At 42.0% G+C, this 22,065-nt stretch overlaps 1 protein-coding gene and 1 long non-coding RNA gene across 3 annotated transcripts; one reads left to right on the top strand and one right to left on the bottom strand.

The window, feature by feature from the left end:
• Positions 1-716: 716 nt before the first annotated feature.
• On the bottom strand, positions 717-12,739 carry LOC139557535 (XK-related protein 7-like). The gene is made up of 3 exons (XM_071372498.1): positions 12,024-12,739; positions 3,771-3,970; positions 717-3,180 (listed from the first exon to the last, which is right to left on the bottom strand). The coding sequence occupies exons 1-3, from the start codon at positions 12,737-12,739 to the stop codon at positions 2,222-2,224; spliced, it is 1,875 nt and encodes a 624-aa protein (XP_071228599.1). The 3' UTR covers positions 717-2,221.
• On the top strand, positions 792-16,205 carry LOC139557538 (uncharacterized). 2 transcript variants are annotated; one of them, XR_011671405.1, is made up of 4 exons: positions 792-903; positions 4,787-12,682; positions 13,509-13,582; positions 15,034-16,205. It is a non-coding gene; the product is annotated as an uncharacterized lncRNA (long non-coding RNA). The 2 variants fall into 2 exon arrangements; XR_011671404.1 differs by having other exon boundaries at positions 4,787-13,582.
• The last annotated feature ends 5,860 nt before the right edge of the window (positions 16,206-22,065 follow it).

Raw genomic sequence — 22,065 nt, forward strand, 5'->3', positions numbered from 1 at the left:
GGATAATCATGAATGAATCCTGAATAATGATGAGTTAGAAATGCTAACCTCCCCTGTTATTGGTAATGGTGAGGTTAGCATTTTTTGAGGGGGACTAGAGACATAAAGTGCTTTCATTTCTAAACAGTAAAACCGGTGTGTATGAAAATACCCTCACATAAAAGGTGTCATTCCGTACTGTCACTTCATATGAAACATTTTATTTCAAATACAAAATGCTTGAGTTTAGAACCAAATGTACACATTTTTGCTTCACTGTCCAAATTAATACAGATGGGAGTGTATATGATATGGGAATGGCTGTTAAGTGAACCACTTTCAGTTGAAAATTATGATGATAAAAATATAATAATTTTGTGTAGACAGCCTCACCTGACCCAATGACCTCTGCCTGAGCTCAGGTGCCAGCAGCCAGCGGGGTAGTGTTTCATAATCCACTGATCTACTTCTATATGAGACAGGATTTAGCTTTTTACCACTGGACAGTCTAATCAGAATAATCTGTCACTTTAGCAGAATGATTAGATCGATCTGTCTGTCTCTCCCTATCTGTTTGATTGTCTGCTTCACATTTAAACTATTCTATTGTATTTGGATAACTGCATTTACCTGACTTGAAATCTGGATTTATGTTTTGGATAATTAGCCATATTTTGGATAACTGGTTGCATTTGGTTTCTGAAAACCACCCATTGAAAGAATGAATTGGTCATGGAGAAGGTAAACACATTGCTCTTTATTTTCCCAACAACAACATAATGAAAGTCTTTGTTCTTTTTTCCTGCAGTCACCAGCAACAGTCTGGCTTGACCAGTTTAAGGCTTTCATTCTGGTATGTGTATTTGAGTTACAGCCCACCCAAACCAGTATGGTTTGATGGATGAATCCAGACCACTGTATAAGGTAAGTTGTGGTGTTTATAAACAGACTCAACAGTTAGCACCAACGTGGAGCCGTGGCTTCATAGTTCTGTGGCTGTGTTGATGGTTCTGTGTGGAGATATTGTATTCATCTTAGTGCTAGCGGGATAATTGAGTTACCTGGACAGCATTTAAGAACATCTTTCTACAACACAATATCATATGAACCCCAATATACAACATACAAATGTGCACGAACACACCTCATATACAAATGCTCCCAGTTTCAACCTTGTTTCCACTTCTCAGCCACATAAGGTTTCTGTCTTGTTCTTCTGGATTTAAAGTTGATACAATGCACTCCATTTTTAGTGTTAGACAGATAGAACATTTCTTTATGGAGCAATGACCACCTAGATACACACAAAGCACACACTGTATCATCATCATGAAGATTGAAAGATATCTAAACTATTTTCTACAGGGCAACCAGAGTCCAGACAAGTTAGACATAATACAGCAATCCATGGTACTGCAATCCTGCACATTCAGTATCCAGCCTCATGTTTATTGTACTTCACGAATGTTGTCATAATACCACACTAACTGTATGACAACAAAGTGTATTGAACATTCATCCCAATACATCTTCTCAATTTCTCTCTCTTTAGAAATTGTCCTATGGATTTTAGACCACTTATTAAGGCTTTGAGATTACTTAAACATGCATAAATAGCTATGACAAATCACACACAGCAGTAAGATCTTCCACTGTCATCTTCAGGTCAAAATGTCCTGTTCCAGTAGCTCAATTAGACGGGTATGTATTAACCATGTGACTTATCTACTGTTATGGTGTATAATCATAATAAATTAACAGATATATTGTCATAGGTATTCATAAATGTTTAGGTATTGTCTCTGATGGTATTTGCCTTGGCTTGAGAGGACATTATTTTGGAGCACGTTCATTGAGGATGGTTTCCCTCTGATTGACAGCTATCCAGCTCCTCTTTCTGTCCTTCTGCACTTTCACTGATCCCTAACCTCTGACCCCTGGCCCATAACTCTCCCTGTACCATCCCCCTAACCAGAGAAATGATACTGACACGGCACCAAAATACAAACCTCAAGTAGTCACCTACTTAGGCCACATCAGACATTGTCTTTCTATCCCAGACATTTGATGTGAAAACCTTTGCACGCACTCCCCCTCTCCCAGCCAGTGTATTCTTGATGCTTTACAGCACAGAGTGGGACTAGAGCAGAACTGATCCTCAGAGAGAGTTAGTCAGCTGTGTGCCACTGTGGGGCTTTGCCGGCTGGATGATAGCCAGTTGAGTAACTGTACTCTAAGCGGTTCACACTGTGGTCTCATACTCCATCACCTCTGTGGCTGAGCCCAGACAGCGGTACTGGATCCTTGGTGTGACCGGAGCAGCACCCTCGAGCACCAGGATGGTTTTGCGCAGCCGGCGGTCGATGAAGTGGGCATCCCAGGCAGGGTACTTCTTCCTGGGCAAGTCTATACGGATGACTGGCCCTTCTGTCCTAGGGGCGAGGGGTGGGAGATTTGGCTTGGCTCCTCTTTTAAGTGTTCGTACCAGAAACACGTCTGCATTAGCCCCTCCCATCTGCTCACGTTCTCCCCCTTTAGTCCTCTGCAGAGTCCTGGGGGGGCTCGCTACTACATCTGGAGGGAGAGAGGAAGCTGGGGAAAGGCAGGACTCCATTGCTACCTCCTCTGGTGCCCCCCATCCCCACCCTGAGATAGGACCGTCAGGGTGCAGCAGGCAGTAGTAGACTAACATAAAGAAGATGCCCAGAGCGTAGCTACTAGCCACCATACACACTATGATCAGGGCATTGAAGTCAGAGGTATGTTGTCCACGGTACACATACCAGAATGTGGTGAGTGCCACATTCTCAATGAATACAACCACACTGTAGATGAGCATACGGCAGCGTGTGCGCCCCTCCCTCACGCTGAACCAACAGAAAACATACACTATGCCGACCATCATGTTATAGATGACCTCCTCCCATTTGGACATGCAGAAGTCTGTTTCGCCTTGAATGATCCAGAATGTCATGATGCACCAATGGGCCACGATGAAGATACCGAAGTAGAGCTGGAATACGGAGGCGAACAGGGCGAAGGCAATCGTACGGGCTCCGATGGTAAACAGGTGCCACAGGATTTGCACACTGACGGCCTTGTAGGACATGGGCAGCTTATCGTCCCGGGAGTCCCTTAGAACCTTCTGGTAGGAGGCGATCATCCAGGACAGGGACACCAGCGAGGCAGAGGCTGAGAGGCCTGGAGAAAGAGGGAGAGAGACGGGGAGAGGGAGGGAGAAAGAATAATTCAGATTGAGCAGGGTAAAATGTGCTGACTATCATGAGAACGCTGCTGAGTCTGTGTGAATCAGAAGGCTCTATTGTAGGTTAATGAATTCTTTAGAGCAGGGATGGGCAACTTTGATGGGGGTGGTGGCCACCAAAAATATGAACTCATCCTTAGTGGCTCTGTGTGAAGGGATTTTTTGTTGTTGTTATATTAAGAATGGTGACTAACTGCGTGGATTGAAAATCTGGCAGTTGTGACTATGTGAGGTCATTATATGGGGGAGTTTGAGAGGGTGATATCATTAGTGAGTGAAAAGGTAAAGGAATAACAGGAGCAATTGGTGTTAAGTGCCTTGCTCAATGACACATCAAATTTTTCACCTAGTCGGCTCAGGGATTCAAACCAGCGACCTTTCGGGTAATGGCCCAATGCTCTTAACCGCTACGATGCCTGCCATCAATGTGAAAGTCACAGTGGATTGTATGGGGCAGTTTGAGATGGTGATGTCACTAGTAATTATTAAGGTTCAGGTCAGTATTTGTGTTCAGACCGTGACTCACCCTGCAACGGGAGGACCTGGCTGGCCTGGACCATGATGCTTAGCTGCAGGACCAGCTGGGGGGCGCTCTTCAGGAACGACTCCAGCAGACGCAGCATGCTGATGTCAGCACTCTCAAACATCATGCGCCAGTAGAAGTGACGTCTCTCGCGGTCCCCACGCCAGCGACTCTGCACCCCCAAGTACAGGGCATGGACATACCTGTGGAACATCAAAGGGGAGGTGGGGGGATGGGGACAGAGAGGGAAAGGCATGAGTATGATATTAGAATTATGTCATCATTTGTGCGAGAGAAGAATCTCCAGCTATCGAGAGACGCTCCATATCAATCTGTTTCATCCACATGCCAGCACCATCCCAAGACAGATGGCTCATTGCAGCCTCAGTTCAGCCTTATTCTAGCAACTGAACATCAAACTCTCCAGACAGCCTGGGAGCTGTCACTCCATCCAGACAGAATAACTGGTAATGGTATGTCATCTCTTGGTAGAGTGCCACTGAGCTGGTCTGGTCACTTCATCCTTTCCTCTCCAGGCTACAGAAGTGATTGCTTTGACAATATAAAATTATACTTTCTCATTTGACCTCTCTAAATGTAGTGAAATGCAGGGACTGTTTTTGTCACTTTATTACCGCCGACTGATTTTGTGAAAGAGAAGTGATGGCTAGAGGGATGATGGGATCATGGGACAGAAGAGAGCTCTACACTACAGTATCTCAATGAGCCCAGTGAACAAGGAGTTAGTATAACACTCTTTGTTCTGGTTTCCTCTGCCTGGGGATGTCATATACACACAGTACACACATAATTGCATGCTATAGTTGCCCACTGATGATTATGCTCATTCAAAGTAATCCAAAAGCATCCTGTTCTGGGACTCCTAACCAACTGTGCTCTTTTAAAAAAAACTTATTTTGTACATAATGTTGCTGCTACCGTCTCTTATGACCAAAAATAGCTTATTTATTTTATTTTATATATATTTAACTTTTACCCCTTTTTCTCCCCAATTTCAGGGTATCCAATTGGTAGTTAGTCTTGTCTCATCGCTGCAACTCCCGTACGCACTCGGGAGAGACGAAGGTCGAGAGCCGTGCGTCCTTCCAGCCAAGCTGCACTGCTTCTTGACACAACGCCCGCTTAACCGGGAAGCCAGGTGCACCAATGTATCGGAGGAAACACTGTACACCTGGCGACCGTGTCAGCGTGCATTGCGCCCGGCCAGCCACAGGAGTCGCTAATGGGAAAAAAGCATCCCTGCCGGCCAAACCCTCCCCTAACCCAGAAGACCCTGGGCCAATTGTGCGCCGCCCCATGGGTCTCCCGGTCGTGGCCGGCTGTGACAGAGCCTGGACTCGAACCAGGAGCTCTAGTGGCACAGCTAGCACTGCGACGCAGTGCCTTAGACCACTGCACCACTCGGGAGGCCACCCAAAAAGAGCTTCTGGACATCAGAACAGCGATTACTCACCTCGAACTGGATGAAGATTTTTTCTTTAATGAGTCCGACGCGAAGGTTATACTTCTTTCCCGAGACCAGGCCCAAATCCCTGTCATTTGCGTGAAGAAAAGACTGAGATACCGGGGGTGGAGGTCGGGGTGCCTTGTGAGAATTAATTGGCAAGTGGGTAAACCGCCACTACCATCTGTCCTATTGGCCAACGTTTTCACTGGAAAATAAACTGGATGATCTATGATCAAGACTATCCTACCAACGGGACATTAAAAACTGTAATATCTTATGTTTTACGAGTCGTGGCTGAACGACGACACGGATAAAATAGAACTGGCTGGGTTTTCCGTGCATCGGCAGGACAGAGCAGCTACGTCTGGTAAGACGAGGGGCGGGGGTGTGTCTATTTGTCAATAACTACTGGTGCGCGGTGTATAATATTAAAGAAGTCTCGAGGTGTTGCTCGCCTGAGGTAGCGTACCTCATGATAAACTGTAGACCACACTATCTACCGAGAGAGTTCTCATCTATATTATTCGTAGTCGTCTATTTACCACCACAAACCGATACTGGCACTCGGACCACACTCAACGAACTGTATAAGGCCATAAGCAAACAAGAAAATGCTCATCCAGAAGCAGCACTCCTAGTGGTCGGGGACTTTAATGCAGGCATACTTAAATCCATTTACCTAATTTCTACCAGCATGTCACGTGCAACCAGAGGGGAAAGAAACTCTATACCACCTTTACCCCACACACAGAGACACATACAAGGCTCTCCCTCGCCCTCCATTTGGCAAATCTGACCATAATTCTATCCTCCTGATTCCTGCTTACAAGCTAAAACTAAAGCAGGAAGTACCAGTGTCTTGCTCAATACGGAAGTGGTCAGATGATGCGGATGCTAGGCAACAGGACTGTTTTGCTAGCACAGACTGGAATATGTACGTACCACCTCACTACCGTACGTACATATCCCAACCAGAAGCCATGGATTACAGGCATCATCCGCACCGAACTAAAGGCTAGAGCAGCCGCTTTCAAGGAGCGGGACAATAATCCGGACGCTTATAAGAAATCCTGCTATGCCCTCAGATGAACCATCAAACAGGCAAAGCATCAATACAAGACTAAGATTGAATCCTACTACACCGGCTCTGACACTCGTCGGATGTGGCAGGGCTTGCAAACTATTACGGACTACAAAGGGAAACCCAGCCGGGAGCTGCCCAGTGACGCGAGCCTACCAGACGAGCTAAATGCCTTTTTATGCTCGCTTCGAGGCAAGCAACACTGAAGCATGCATGAGAGCACCAGCTGTTTGGAGCGACTGTATGATCACGCTCTCCATTGCCATTGTGAGCAAGACCTTTAAACATCACAAGGCCGCAGGGCCAGATGGATTTCCAGCACGTGTACTGCATGCTCGGACCAACTGGCAAGTGTCTTCACTGACATTTTCAACTTCTCCCTAATAATTCCACCACATTTACAGTTGAAGTCGGAAGTTTACATTCACTTAGGTTGGAGTCATTAAAACTCATTTTTCAACCACTCCACAAATTTCTTATTAAAAAACTATAGTTTTGGCAAGTCGGTTAGGACATCTACTTTGTGCATGACACAAGTAATTTTTCCAACAATTTCCAACAATATTTCACTTATAATTCACTTTATCACAATTCCAGTGGGTCAGAAGTGTACATACACTAAATTGACTGTGCCTTTAAACAGCTTGGAAAATTCCAGAAAATGATGTCATGACTTTAGAAGCTTCTGATAGGCTAATTGACATCATTTGAGTCAATTGGAGGTGTACCTGTGGATGTATTTCAAGTCCTACCTTCAAACTCAGTGCCTCTTTGCTTGACATCATGGGAAATTCAAAAGATATCTGGCAAGACCTCTTTTGTAGATTTTGTAGACCTCCACAAGTCTGGTTCATCCTTGAGAGCAATTTCCAAACGCCTGAAGGTACCACGTTCATCTGTACAAACAATAGTACGCAAGTATAAACACCATGGGACCACGCAGCTGTCATACTGCTCAGGAAGGAGACGCATTCTGTCTCCTAGAGATGAACGTACGTTGGTGAAAAAAGTGCAAATCAATCCCAGAACAGCAGCAAAGGACCTTGTGAAGATGCTGGAGGAAACATGTACAAAAGTATCTATATCCACAGTAAAACAAGTCCTATATCGACATAACCTGAAAGGCCGCTCAGCAAGGAAGAAGCCATTGCTCCAAAACCGCCATTAAAAAAGCCAGACAACGGTTTACAACTGCACATGGGGAGAAAGATCGTACTTTTTGGAGAAATGTCCTCTGGTCTGATGAAATAAAAATAGAACTGTTTGGCCATAATGACCACTGTTATGTTTGGAGGGAAAAGGGGGAGGCTCGCAAGCCGAAGAACACCATCCCAACCGTGAAGCACGGGGGTGGCAGCATCATGTTGTGGGGGTGCTTTGCTGCAGGAGGGACTGGTGCACTTCACAAAATAGATGGCATCATGAGGAGGGAGATTATGTAGATATATTGAAGTAACATCTCAAGATGTCAGTCAGGAAGTTAAAGCTTGGTCGTAAATAGCTCTTCCAAATGGACAATGACCCCAAGCATACTTCCAAAGTTGTGGCAAAATGGCTTAAGGACAGCAAAGTCCAGGTATTGAATGTCAGGAATTGTGGAAAAACTGAGTTTAAATGTATTTGGCTAAGGTGTATGTAAACTTCCAACTTCAACTGTATGTGTGAGGAAACCATGAATACGGTCTAGAGCCGTGCCATTATTCCGAATTTTAATGGTGTGCCCTCTTAAAACCTCTTAGATGTAAGGTCCCTTTTTAGCGGACCTGTGTGGTTCTGGTACCGGTTCTGTCTGACATTTTTGCTTATAAATTGATCTGTGGATACCGTAGTGGATATCGAAATAGTGTCACGCCCTGACCATAGAGAGCCCTTGTTTCTCTATGGTGTAGTAGGTCAGGGCGTGACTAAGGGGGTATTCTAGTTCATAATTTCTATGTTGTGTTCTAGTTTATATTTTCTATGTTGGTGTTTTGTATGATTCCCAATTAGAGGAAGCTGGTATCGTTGTCTCTAATTGGGGATCATATTTAAGTAGCTATTTTTCCCACCTGTGTTTGTGGGATATTGTTTTGTGTTTGTGCACCACGTAGTCACGTTTAGTTGTTCGTTTATTGATATATTTTGTTTTGTTTAAGTTTCTCTTTGATTTAAATATGTGGAACTCAACATCCGCTACGCCTTGGTCCCGTTCTTACGACAGCCGTGACAAATGGCTTGCATTGAGCGATAGCCCTGGTTCCCACGTACACAGTCGTATTTTTTGTGAGCCCGTGTGACGTATGATGTGAAATCTGAAACCACTTGAAGCTGGGATGTCCCTCCTACCATTTAATTCGCTCTTCCGACTGTCCATCAACTCCTGGCTGAACCCTACATCACAGCCACTGACAAATGCCTGCAAGCATTAGGTCGTAGTGCAGCAGGAGAGAGTGGTTTCATCATGATAGCAGAGATCGATTTATAGTCATTTATCAAAAATAATTACTTGATTTGAAACAAACCCTTTCTGTTTGGCACAGACGGACAATAGTAACATGAGATGAAAGGTGAGTTCCTAGAGCTCTGTGATATGTTCACAAAGATAGGGGCAGAAGTTTTGATCAAGAGAGACCTTTAGAAAATATGCACATTTTCTCTAACACTAAACATACAAATATGTATTTACAGTTATAAGGCAGGTGAAATCTTATAGTTAGTCATTTTATAATTTGATTATGCTATATTTAGAAAGTATATAAGTCATTTCAAGCCTTATTTATACATTTTGTTGAATAGGAAATAAATCATATCAAATATTTCATTTTTTATCATATTTGTTCTGTGTACTTGAGCTTGTGTCCTCAATAGTGACTAAACCTCAGCAATTTATAACTATTTTTACCAGAAAGGTGAGATTTTAACCTTTTCTTTGAGTATACAGCATTAGTAGTTATTGTTTATGATCAATAATTACTTTTGGGGATTACATAGATTACATTTTCTATTACATTTAATTAGATAATTTGCATGGATGAAATGTTGACATCCAAGCTAAGTAATACCCATATATATATTTATAACTGCCACTTTGGTGTTAGTTTTCTTCAATGAGTAGCTTACATTTTGCATCATTCTATTCCATTTCCATTTATTTCCTCTGTCAAGACCGTTTAAACAGTTCCTGAGGGTCTTATTATTAGTGGATCATATTAGGCTAACGTTGTGCTATAATTTGGGACATGCAGTGGCGTGTATTCACGGATGCCAAGGGAAGCCAGGCTTCCCTCTGTATGTGTACAGAGACACAACTTTGGTTCTGCCGTTTCACGTCCCTCATCCATGCTTGCATCGTCCAATGGTCCCCCGCCCACTTTGCTTCCTTCATTAAAAATGTATGGGCTTCCAATGACCACGTTTACATGCGCACATTATTCCGGATAGTGGCTCTTATCCCACTTAAGGTCTTATTCGGGATAAGCTGTTTCAAATCAAAGTTTATTTCTCACATGCGCCGAATACAACAGGTCACCTTACAGTGAAATGCTTACTTACAGGCTCTAACCAATAGTGCAAAAAAGGTATTAGGTGAACAATAGGTAAGTATAGAAATAAAACAACAGTAAAAAGACAGGCTATATACAGTAGCGAGGCTATAAAAGTAGCGAGGCTACATACAGACACCGGTTAGTCAGGCTGATTGAGGTAGTATGTACATGTAGATTTGGTTAAAGTGACTATGCGTATATGATGAACAGAGAGTAGCAGTAGCGTAAAAGAGGGGATGGCGGGACACAATGCAGATAGCCCGGTTAGCCAATGTGCGGGAGCACTTGTTGGTCAGACCAATTGAGGTAGTATGTACATAAATGTATAGTTAAAGTGACTATGCATATATGGTAAACAGAGAGTAGCAGCAGTGTAAAAAGAGAGGTTGGGGGGGCACACAATGCAAATAGTCCAGGTAGCCATTTGATTACCTGTTCAGGAGTCTTATGGCTTGGGGGTAAAAACTGTTGAGAAGCCTTTTTGCCCTAGACTTGGCACTCCGGTACCGCTTGCCATGCGGTAGCAGAGAGAACAGTCTATGACTGGGGTGGCTGGGGTCTTTGACAATTTTTAGGGGCTTCCTCTGACACCATCTGGTGTAGAGGTCCTGGATGGCAGGCAGCTTAGTCCCAGTGATGTACTGGGCCGTACGCACTACCCTCTGTAGTGCCTTGCGGTCAGAGGCTGAGCAATTGCCGTACCAGGCAGTGATGCAACCAGTCAGGATGCTCTCGATGTTGCAGCTGTAGAACCTTTTGAGGATCTCAGGACCCATTTACCTTTGATATCCCGCTCAGGAGTATCCCTGTATCAATGAATGAACTGAATATTCCTCAATTAAGTTCATATTGGTTAAATGGAATAGTAACTGAAATATGGAAACTGACTGTCGGCCTATAACCTCACATGTAGCATAATATCATATTAACTCCTGCAGAATTATGCATTTCTTGCTGTGAAATTATACAATAAATGTTAATTTTGTCTTGGGAACAGGAGTGGAGAAATATTAATTTATTTCAGCATCTCTTGAGAAAATGCAAGTGTAATGTGTTATCTTTGACACTGTTATGCAAGCAGACACTATTTCAACCCCAAATATGCACCTAAAACAAACTGAAGTCTTACCAGAAACATGTTTAATTGTTTTCTCAGCTTTTCATTTCCCTAAAACCATTCAAACTGATGACATTTTGCACAGGACCAATCTTTCCACTGTTTTGGAGTTAGTGAGTTTTCTCCCCGGTGCCTAAACGAAATATACAACTTTACTGGTGTTAATTACATTACTAATGTATTAATTATATCAATGTAAAACATTATTCTGGTGAGAACTACTTTATTTAGTCTTCTGGTGCAAGAAGTTATGACAAACAAGAAGCTGCATGTATCTAACTATAGTTGACAAACAAATGGCCTACCAAATGTCGGAAATTATAAGCAGAAAGTTGTCTAAATTAAGGGGGAAAGTAGCCAGTGGGCTATACTGTCCAGTACGGAGTATCAGCAAAATAAAATTATTATGGAATTATGGTGGATCCAACTGTGCAGGTAGCCTACTTTTTGAAGTGATTTGTTTGACAATCAGATGAAAACATCATCACACAACACCAATGATATGCGAAACTGAGCTTGTGCAGACCCAGAAAAAACCCAGTAAAGGAGATAAGATTTTTACATGCCACAGTATCCCGTCTAAAATCAGCATATCCCAGGCATTTTATACGGGTTTCTCACAAATGAGATACGAGCCTCTTTCGGGTTATTGTAAACGGGATATGATGTTCATGTGTCAACTCCAAAACAGAATACTTGAGTATCCCTAATAATAACGGGATATTGGTGTGCATGTGAACGTTGTCATTGTTTCATCGACCCCAACGTGCTATGTGGACCTTGTGTAAATCTGAATACGAATTACTGAGAAGTGTGTAGGATAGGCGTAAATTCCTAAATCGGAATCGGCCCTATTGTGAATACAGTAGCCTTCTCTCTGGATGAGTTTTTAAATTCGTTTAACAATTAGGTCAAGATTGAGCTGTTAAAACAAACCCAGACATCGCAGTCTAGTAGGGCTACAAGGGCTTTTAGAATGCTTTGATCACCATCTTCGCAGAACCCTGTCACACACACGCTCAAGCCAGTACAGTATCCGTATATGAGAGAGAATGGGTGATCTTACCTCCAGACCTGTGCTAGCTGAAATATATGGATGAAGCATTGAAAGAGCCACATAAAAACTCTGCAGCAACCCCGGGCTCCTCCCATAGTGCCCGTAGTAGGCAATTTCCCGAACTCAGCATCGCGGCCAGCGCCCGGTTGATCGCTGTTCTTGGTGGTGAAATGGCTCTCGGCGCCCGATGCTGCGACCGCTGCTGCAGCTGTGCTACTGTCGTTGGTATCCGAATAATCATAGGCGAACCACCTAAAACTCAGCACCTGAACCACCACAGATGGGACGATCACGAAGACCAGTGTCAATGCAAACCACCAGTAGTTCCGACTGAGGTAGTAATCCGCTGCCAGCCACAGGTCTGAGGCCCCGTCCGAAAAGAACACCAAAAGGGCACATAGCGTCCAACTGCAGTCGTGGAGCGAGTAGCGCTTCCTATCAGGGTGGCACTGAGGCGAACGTTGATCTGAACCGGGCAGGCACTCGGGCAGGATGTCATTTCGCAACGAGACTGGTGCACCATCAGATTTAGCGGCCATGTTTGTTGTAGAGAAGAGTGTGGGTAAGGGAGATGGGGAAATTATGGAAGGGAGGAGGGGGTCGCGTATGTGTGTGAATGCATGCGTGTGTGGGGGAGAAAGGAAGGGAGGAATAAAAGGCGAAGGGAGGTGAGAAAGCGAAAACGATATTTCATTAAAAAAATGTGATTGATTTAGCTCTACCATATAACGGAAATGTAGTGTGAAATTTTAGCAAGCTAGATCATAAGATTAATGATTGTGCGGTTTTATTAAATACTGCATTTGCACTGGTAGGGGAGCCATGACGAAACAGTTGGACGTTCCATCAGTGCCGAACCGAACAATACTGAGATGGCCGTTATGAGAACATATATCAGATGTTAAAATGTCAATTTACTATTTATTATGAAATTAATTATATGGAGGCTGTATGTGTGTGTTTTTTCTTTTTTTGTTTGAACATTTCCCTTGGGAAAAATAAAAACAAATTTGATTGGAATATGTATATGAAATGTAATATCTTTCCTGCTAAGATATATTATATTAAGTCAATTTACAAGTGCATTCAGTCCTTTGTTTCATACAAGTAATTTGCTATAAAGAAGCTGGTTCCTCCTTGGTGTAATTTAGGCCTACATGATCCATGTGCCACAAAGAAACTGTACTTTTAAAATGTCTTAATATGATGATGTGACAGACATAGGGCTATCAAAAAGCAGGCGCCTATGGATCCTGGTACAGTCTCTAATTATACTGACACCTACTGGTGAAAATGTGAAGCAGAGTTGTAAAAAATCTAAAAAGTTCATCAGTAGGGCTAAGATTATTGTATAAAAAATTGCAGAGAGGATGTATGAGACAAAGCAAGACAGAACAATGAAGTTGATTAGCTTGGACAGGCTCAGTGTGGGTATTTTTTATATAGAGAGCATGTTCATCTCCGATTGTCATCCCATCACCACCTTCTTTCCAGAGTTCCCCAGCTCTTATCCAGTAGCTGCTCAACCCTCTTCCTCTAAAAATATACAGAAAGAACTGAATGAATAGGTGAGTGTTTTATTTGTTGCAATTTCCATGATTCACATACTCGTTATATTTTTACTCTGACAGTCATATCCACAGTGCCTTGCCTGGTTCTTGCAGAAGAGTCATGTTAGTATGAGGTCAGGCTTTAGCTCAGTATGTTAACGTTGTCTTTAGATATGGCTTTGCTAACCTGGAGTTTGTCAAAAGGATCCTGAACATTGAGTCCTGTCTCTTCTTGTGGCAGTAAAAGCTCCAGCCGTACAGCCCTCTGAGCAGTGGGCTGACAGGCGATCATCAGACTTATATCTTGGGTCTTGAGAGCAATAATAAAACAAGCAGGTAGAGGTAAAGAGAAGACTGAAAGATACTGTATAGGCCTATATTTTCACATTCAATGTAATCAGTGGAACATACACTGTAGCAAAGAAAACAAAACGTACTATGGGAGTGACATATATGTTGGTGGCTTGTTGTAAGTTGAAAAAACGTCTATGCAACTTTTATGGTCTTACCCTAATGTTCTGGTGATGCAGCCTCATAAGGCGAACCCTGTTGCGCGCCTCTGCAGCCTTCAGTTGAGCGATTATTGTGTCTCTCCTAGCTCTTTCTGACTGTTGCGCAGCATTCACATTGGCCTGTCTGCCTTTCCACTCTGTTAGCCTGGCACACACCCTCTGCCGCGCTACAGCCATCACACCCTGCGCCTCCTTAGGTGGTTCCTCATAAGCCAAATAACGGGCCTTTTGCTGTGGGCACATCTCACGAAGTTCCGCTGCTGTCGCATTTCTCCAATTCCTGCAGACGACGTTATAGGGCTTGGCTGGTGCGTCGGTCATTTTCTAGGATAATCGTTTGGCTTTTAAGCCATTTGAAGTTAATTAAAAGGAACGTCTAATCATCATGAATAATAGGCCTGAATTAGATGGAGGATGAACTGTGACAATTGGGGACAGCAGTTAGCGCATTACTAACGTTGAAAACATTGCTGTATTTCAGACACGCGGGAAGTTGATAAATGTTAGGCTGAGGGCCGATTCCATGGAAATAGAACGAACTGTCTCATTCTAATTCTATGAGATTCGTTCTGTTTACTCTCGTCACCACAGAGACGTTACCGTGACATATTGCATTTGCAACATGCAAAATTGAGGACAGATAGCCTATCAGGTAGAGCATTAGTCCAGTAACCCAAAGGTTGTTAGTTCGAATCCCCGAGCCGACTAGGTGAAACTTCTAGTTTGGACTAACTTCAGAACAATCTTTTGAAAGTCATTAGAGAAATGCATTTTGAGCAAACATGTTAACAACCCAATATTGTTAATCAACCAGGTTGTCACCGAAATATTTATAATATAATAGTAGCCTCATTAATGCCAATGCTGTTTTCTATGTTTGTTTTCCATTAATATTTTGGGATACTGGTGCTATGTCACATTTTTTATTTTATAACCCATTTTGTCCCCAATTGGTAGTTACAGTCTTGTCCCATCGTTGCAACTCCCATACGGACTCGGAAGAAGTCGAGAGCGGCACATCCACCGAAACACAACCCAGCAAAGCCACACTGCTTCTTGACACAACGCCCTCTTAACCCAGAAGCCAGCCAGACCAATGTGTCGGAGGAAACGCCATACACCTGGCGACCGTGTCAGCATGCATGCGCCTGGCCCGCCACAGGAGTCACTAGAGCGCCATCGGACAAGGACATCCCGGCTGGCCAAACCCTCCCCTAACTAGAACAACGCTGGGCCAATTGTGAGCTGCTTCATGGGTCTCCGGGTCGCGGCCGGCTGCGACAGAGCCTGGACTCGAACCAGGATCTCTAGTGGCACAGCTAGCTCTGCGATGCAGTGCCTTAGTAGGGCCTCCCAGGAGGCGCAGTGGTCTATGTCTGATTTTATGGGGGTTGCCAGATTGGAGTAAAAAGCTGTATTTTTATGTTTTATTTGTGGTATCGATGAAGGTATTTGATTGGGGAATGGGGATACATTTTCATTATGGGAAATTAATGAATCAGTTAATGTGGGGAAACCGAAGACCTGCAAAAAAATCTGTTTGGTTTAGATTCCCAAGGTGCAACTGCATGGTATTTGCAACTATAATGAGTCTGGTCTATGATCAATTAAGCCATATCAATACAGTTAAACAGGTTAACGTAAAATAATACATTTTGTTGGGTTACACTTATAGCCGTTTCATGATGATTATTACGGTTGTGTCAATCATGTTATATACTTAGGCTATTGTAACAAGGCATATGCCAGCATTGTAGGCCTACTGCCTCTGCCCAGAGGACTATTAAGCTTTCATGGCAATGGCCGCTCACTTTGCCACGCATGAGCCTTGGTTAGATTCCCTGTTGCAGCTTTCACTTTCTTCTGCTACATTGGTGGCAGTGCTGGGATCACGTCCAGCTCACATCTAGTTATTTGATCTAGTGGTGGGAAGCGTTCTGTTTTTCAACATTGTATTGGGTTTAATAACCCTTGAATGAGTAGGTGTGTCCAAACTTTTGACTGGTACTGTATATATTTTTTGTGTGGGCTGTTTTGCATTTTTTTTAGGAATTAATAAGTGTCACATATCAGTTTGCAAACAATGTAGAAAAAATTAATCAATGAGTTAATAAAGTTGCATACATACATGTTTTTTTCTTTGCTTTCTTGAATAAGGCAACTCCAAAATGCAGGTGTTTCAGCCTAGCTCAGTGCTTTCTGTTGTGGTGGGGCAGCCAGCGGAAAATACACAGAGTAGGGGTTGGTAAGACTCCATAGAATGAAAACAGACATTTCTCCTAACTGTAAAAGATGTACCTCTGAAAGTGGAACCTATATGCATATATTTTGGAGTTGTAGAGGGATTGCCAGATTTTGGCAATCTATACATACTGCTGCACAGATAATACTAGATGTACAGTTTGATATGACCCCGTGTATCTATCTTCTTAATGCCCAGCAGGACTTTGTTCTTGATCCCGACAGAGAAAATTTGTTTATGACTAATACATACTTTGCTAAGAAATGTATTCTTCTATTGTGGGCTTCTAATACTTCTCATACATTTAAAATGTGGATTGACCAGATTGTTGACTTTCTTCCTCTTGGAAAGCTCACTTATGACCTCAGCAAGAGACAGCCCAAGTTTGATAGACTCTGATCTCCACTACTCAACTATATTTGAAATTGGACAGAGTGAAGGGGGTGATTAGGGAAATGAGCAGATACATGTTGTGTAAGGTGCTGTAAAAACTCATTATTTGCTTGTCATCTCAGCTAAGGTTGTAAATAGCTAATAAGAACCTTGATAGTGCTGCTGCAAGGTTTTTTTGTTTATTATTATATATTTTTTTAAATTATTGTTATTTTTATTTATTTTTTTAAAGTCTGTCACATCTGTGAACGTGGAATGTGTTTTGTTGGTTGATTGAAAAACAAGAAAACTTAATAAAACTTTAAATTGAAAAAAAAAAAGAAGTGCCCATCCAAGAAGACTCAAGGTCATTGGTCACAGATAAAATTATGTCAAATCGCGTTATACTTTGATTGGACTGATCATGTCAACATCATACTCTCAAAAATATTAACTAGCAAGCTAGACAAGCAGTCATCGTCATGAATCAAGTCGACAATCTACTTGGGCAAATCCTTTTCAAGAATTTTCATATGAAGAGAAATTCTAGATAAAACGTATTGGTGCTCATCCGCCATAGGACATAAACATTACACAACAAGTTGGAAATCGCAAATTCAACAATGAGTGGTTTGGAAAGAATCAGTGGCTAACTGCAAGTGTTGCAAAGCAATCACTAGCCTGCTATTCAGTGGAGAGGATGTGTGGTCCAAGTCTGGGTTTAAGGGTTTCTTTTCCAAGCTTAAAAGCATAAACATTCACATGCAACACCATGGGCCAGAAAAGGTCAAATACATTGGCCATGCTCTCAATCCAGCATGACTTCTGACGCATTCAAAACAACTGAAATCTCAGACTGGGGAAAAAAAGAGCTCCGACTGGGAAAATATGTTTTAAACGGTCATCCAACTCGGAATTCCAAGTCGGCAACTCAGGGCTCTTTCTAGAGCTCTGACATGAAGATCACTGACGTCATGATTCAACCTTGTTTTTTCTGAGTTTCCAGTTGTCTTGAAAGCACCATCAATCCAGAGAACGCCAGACTTTGATGACAAAATTTGCCCACAAGAAGGACCGTCGCACCACGTTCCTGTTCAAGTGAGCACAGCACAACAAGGTGAGTCCAAAAATGTATTGTATGCTGCTGCATAAATGATGCAATATGCCAGGGAGATATGTATACTGTAGCTGAGAAAGTAATACTAAGTGTATGTTGTGTAGTAAGCTGATAGTAGCCCATGTGCCTCACCCTAATAATTTGGTCCCTTTCCCCCTCATAACATCATGAGTTGGTGGTGGTGCACATGTAACCCATAGTCTGTTTTAGAGAAATGTCATAATCAAATATTGTAAGAGCTTTCATTGTCTGCTTATATGCCCCCTTTATTTATCCTACGGTTCTGACTTGGTGTACAGAGAGAATACTGTAAGAATGGTCCATGTTCTGAATTCTATCGCTGTACATTTTAAAAGTGCTAAACAAATAGTTATATTGACTACGTCCATCTTAGCTTGCTCATTGCATCTTATCTGCTCATCGTTCCCTTATGTCATAGTTTGTACATCTCGGTAGTCAGTAGAAGCCACATTTGTTTAAGCAAGTCAGCCATATCAGCTATGTTTTTAGAAAAGGCAGTAAATGAGGCATAATAACTGTTTCGCTGCCAGACAAGGCTCCGCTGATATCCAGGTGTAGCGGTGGTAAGGATTCACTCAATGGTGCTGAAAAGAAAGCTCTGCTAATGGGACAGCTTTATGTACAGTCGTGGCCAAAAGTTTTGAGGATGACACAAATATACATTTTCACAAAGTCTGCTGCCTCAGTTTGTATGATGGCAATTTGCATATACTCCAGAATGTTATGAAGAGTGATCAGATGAATGGCAATCAATTGCAAAGTCACTCTTTGCCATGCAAATGAACTGAATCCCCCCAAAATATTTCCACTGCATTTCAGCCCTGCCACAAAAGGACCAGCTGACATCATGTCAGTGATTCTCTCGTTAACACAGGTGTGAGTGTTGACGAGGACAAGGCTGGAGATCACTCTGTCATGCTGATTGAGTTCGAATAACAGACTGGAAGCTTCAAAAGGAGAGTGGTGCTTGGAATCATTGTTCTTCCTCTGTCAACCATGGGGTAAAGTCATTTTCTCTGATGAATCCCCTTTCCGATTGTTTGGGGCATCCGGAAAAAAGCTTGTCCGGAGAAGACAAGGTGAGCGCTACCATCAGTCCTGTGTCATGCCAACAGTAAAGCATCCTGAGACCATTCATGTGTGGGGTTGCTTCTCAGTCAAGGGAGTGGGCTCACTCACAATTTTTCCTAAGAACACAGCCATGAATAAAGAATGGTACCAACACATCCTCCGAGAGCAACTTCTCCCAACCATCCAGGAACAGTTTGGTGACAAACAATGCCTTTTCCAGCATGATGGAGCACCTTGCCATAAGGCAAAAGTGATAACTAAGTGGCTCGGGGAACAAAACATCCATATTTTGGGTCCATGGCCAGGAAACTCCCCAGACCTTAATCCCATTGAGAACTTGTGGTCAATCCTCAAGAGGCGGATGGACAAACAATAACCCACAAATTCTGACAAACTCCAAGCATTGATTATGCAAGAATGGGCTGCCATCAGTCAGGATGTGACCCAGAAGTTAATTGACAGCATGCCAGGACGGATTGCAGAGGTCTTGAAAAAGAAGGGTCAACACTGCAAATATTGACTCTTTGCATCAGCTTCATGTAATTGTCAATAAAAGCCTTTGACACTTATGAAATGTTTGTAATTATACTTCAGTATTCCATAGTAACATCTGACAAAAATATCTAAAGACACTGAAGCAGCAAACTTTGTGAAAATTTATATTTGTGTCATTCTCAAAACTTTTGGCCACGACTGTAGGCACACGACAGTTTGTGGGCACTGTTTGTCACCGTTATAGTGCAATTCATGTATTGTTTAGTGCCGTGTTGTGTTGTGTCGTGGCATTGCTGGCTTGGATAACATTTTTTTTTTTGCCCCACTAAGATTTACTGTTATTCATAACAAAAAAACAGGTAGCTAAATATAATAATATGCAATCATTTCCTGTTGATGAGAGGAGCACAAATCTAGGCCTATTTATTTTATCTTTGGATTCTAAAATAATTTGAAATAGGCATCTATTTCCTATTATTTCCATCTTCATTGCAGAATACATTCCTCCTCATTTCTGAAAGTGATGGTTTCATACTCGCAAAATAGTTTAAATGCCTATAAAACAAGTTTGGATAGGCGACCATTCCTCCCAGCTCTCATTTAATAGATAAGCTATTTCAAGTATTTTGCGCAATGCGATGTGCAGTTTAACCGTAGAACAGACGGTTCACCTTTTTTATTGTAGGCTGTCTGAATACTGTAATGTCACATTTCTTGAGTAGACAGTATTTAATTATAAACATAATACATAAATATACATAACCATTGCAGAATAAATTCCTCACCTTTTCTGGCTATGATGAGTTCATATTCACGAAGTAGCGTACAACAAATTACTATCCGCATCTTATTTAATTGGGCCTATTAGATAAACTATTATAATTTGTTTTTGCTCTATGCAGCCGAAAGGGAGAGCGGTGTATAACACATACCTATAGTATAATTTGACAGGTGAACAGACAGTTGATCTTTTGCAACGAAGTGTGTAGGCTGCCACTGCAAGTAGTAGTTTACATTTTTTCCCAGTAGAAAATGTTTTAGAATTCGCGGGCAGTGCAGTATATTTAGGTTTGGGAAAAAGTAAATGCAAAACATTATTAAACGCAAACGATCTGTTTACAGGTCCAAAACTATTTGTAAATGTTTTTTTTTTTCAGAGATAGATACAGCAACTTTAGTTCCAACGCAAACATTCTGCAACCTCCAGAGACATTTGATCAAGTTTGCCATTACTATTTCCCTTAGGATGTCTCAGCCTAATTCCAATACTTCCAAAGTATACAGCAAAGAAGGGCGTTATAGAGTACCACAGTATGAGTCAAAATACCTGTAATACCTAGCGGTCAAACAGGGAAATGGTTCCAATCGTTTTTCCACAATCCATTTTTCCCATAGGGGATTTTAGAAACACTTAAAATAAGGTCTGTGTTTCATGTAGTTTTTTTGATAGCCGTGTAAATCTCTCTAGGACAAGGTGCCTTTTTATCAATATATAATGGCCTGTATTTACCCCCACCCAAAATGAAATGCTAATTAGCTGTGTATGTGGTTATCATAAAGAAGCACAAACGGCATGAATATCTGGAAGACAAAGGTAAGAATCTCTGGATTAACTGTTAGCTAAATGTAGTAACTAATAAATTGGCAACATTTCTTTCAATTGACAATTCTGTGGACTGTCTTGTGCACGTTTTAAATTGACAATAGCTGTTAGCAAAGGTGTCAGCTAGAGATGACGTGCAGGAGCTTGCAGTTTTGCATGATGTCTATGTTGAAGCTAATTAACATTTTCTAATCAGAGTAAATAAAGTTGAATATATGGATAAAAGTCACCTTGTTTGAGAGAGATTTACATGGTTATCAAAACATCACGCCAGGATGAGATATCACATAACACAGCCCTTATTTCAAGTGTTTCTAAAATCCCCTATGGGAAAAATGTATGGTGGAAAAACAATTGGAACCATTTCGGTTTGACTGCTAGGTTATGGGTATTATGACACCTGCATTGTGGGGCTCCATAATCACCATAAAAAGGTGAATGATGGGTGTTTTTCAGGTGGTTATAATGCTCATTCACACAGTTTTATAACAGGTCTGATTTATAACGGGAAACATGCGTATGTATAGCTTGCGCCAAGTTTATGAATCTCAATATTTGTGCGTGCGCAGTCTTCCAGAAATTACCCATGCATACATTTATAACTTATGAGGTCCCTGATCTCATCTGCTCTCGAAATAAATTACATGTTCTCATTGTCCAAGACCGTGTAAAAATGGATCCGAGACCAAGACACTGTAGTCCCGAGACCAGACTCTACAACACTGAAAAACACAATCCATTTCACACCACACACCTGTTTAAACCAGTGTTTCCCAAACTCAGTCCTGGGGACCCAAACATGTGCACGTTTTGTTTTTTGCCATAGCATTGCACAGCTGGCTGATTCAAATAATCAAAGCTTAATAATGAGTTGATTATTTGAATCAGCTGTATAGTGCTAGGGGAAAAAACAAAACATGCACACATTGAGGTCCCCAGGACTGAGTTTGGGTAACACTGAGTTACACACTTGTACATGTATTTTTATTGAGAGAGCATGTTCATTTCAGATTGACCTTTTGACTTAATTACTATTATGTAGAGGAATAAAAAGGCATTGACAAAATA

Source organism: Salvelinus alpinus, chromosome 28 (genome assembly GCF_045679555.1).
Source record: "Salvelinus alpinus chromosome 28, SLU_Salpinus.1, whole genome shotgun sequence".
Taxonomy (NCBI): Eukaryota; Metazoa; Chordata; class Actinopteri; order Salmoniformes; family Salmonidae; genus Salvelinus; species Salvelinus alpinus.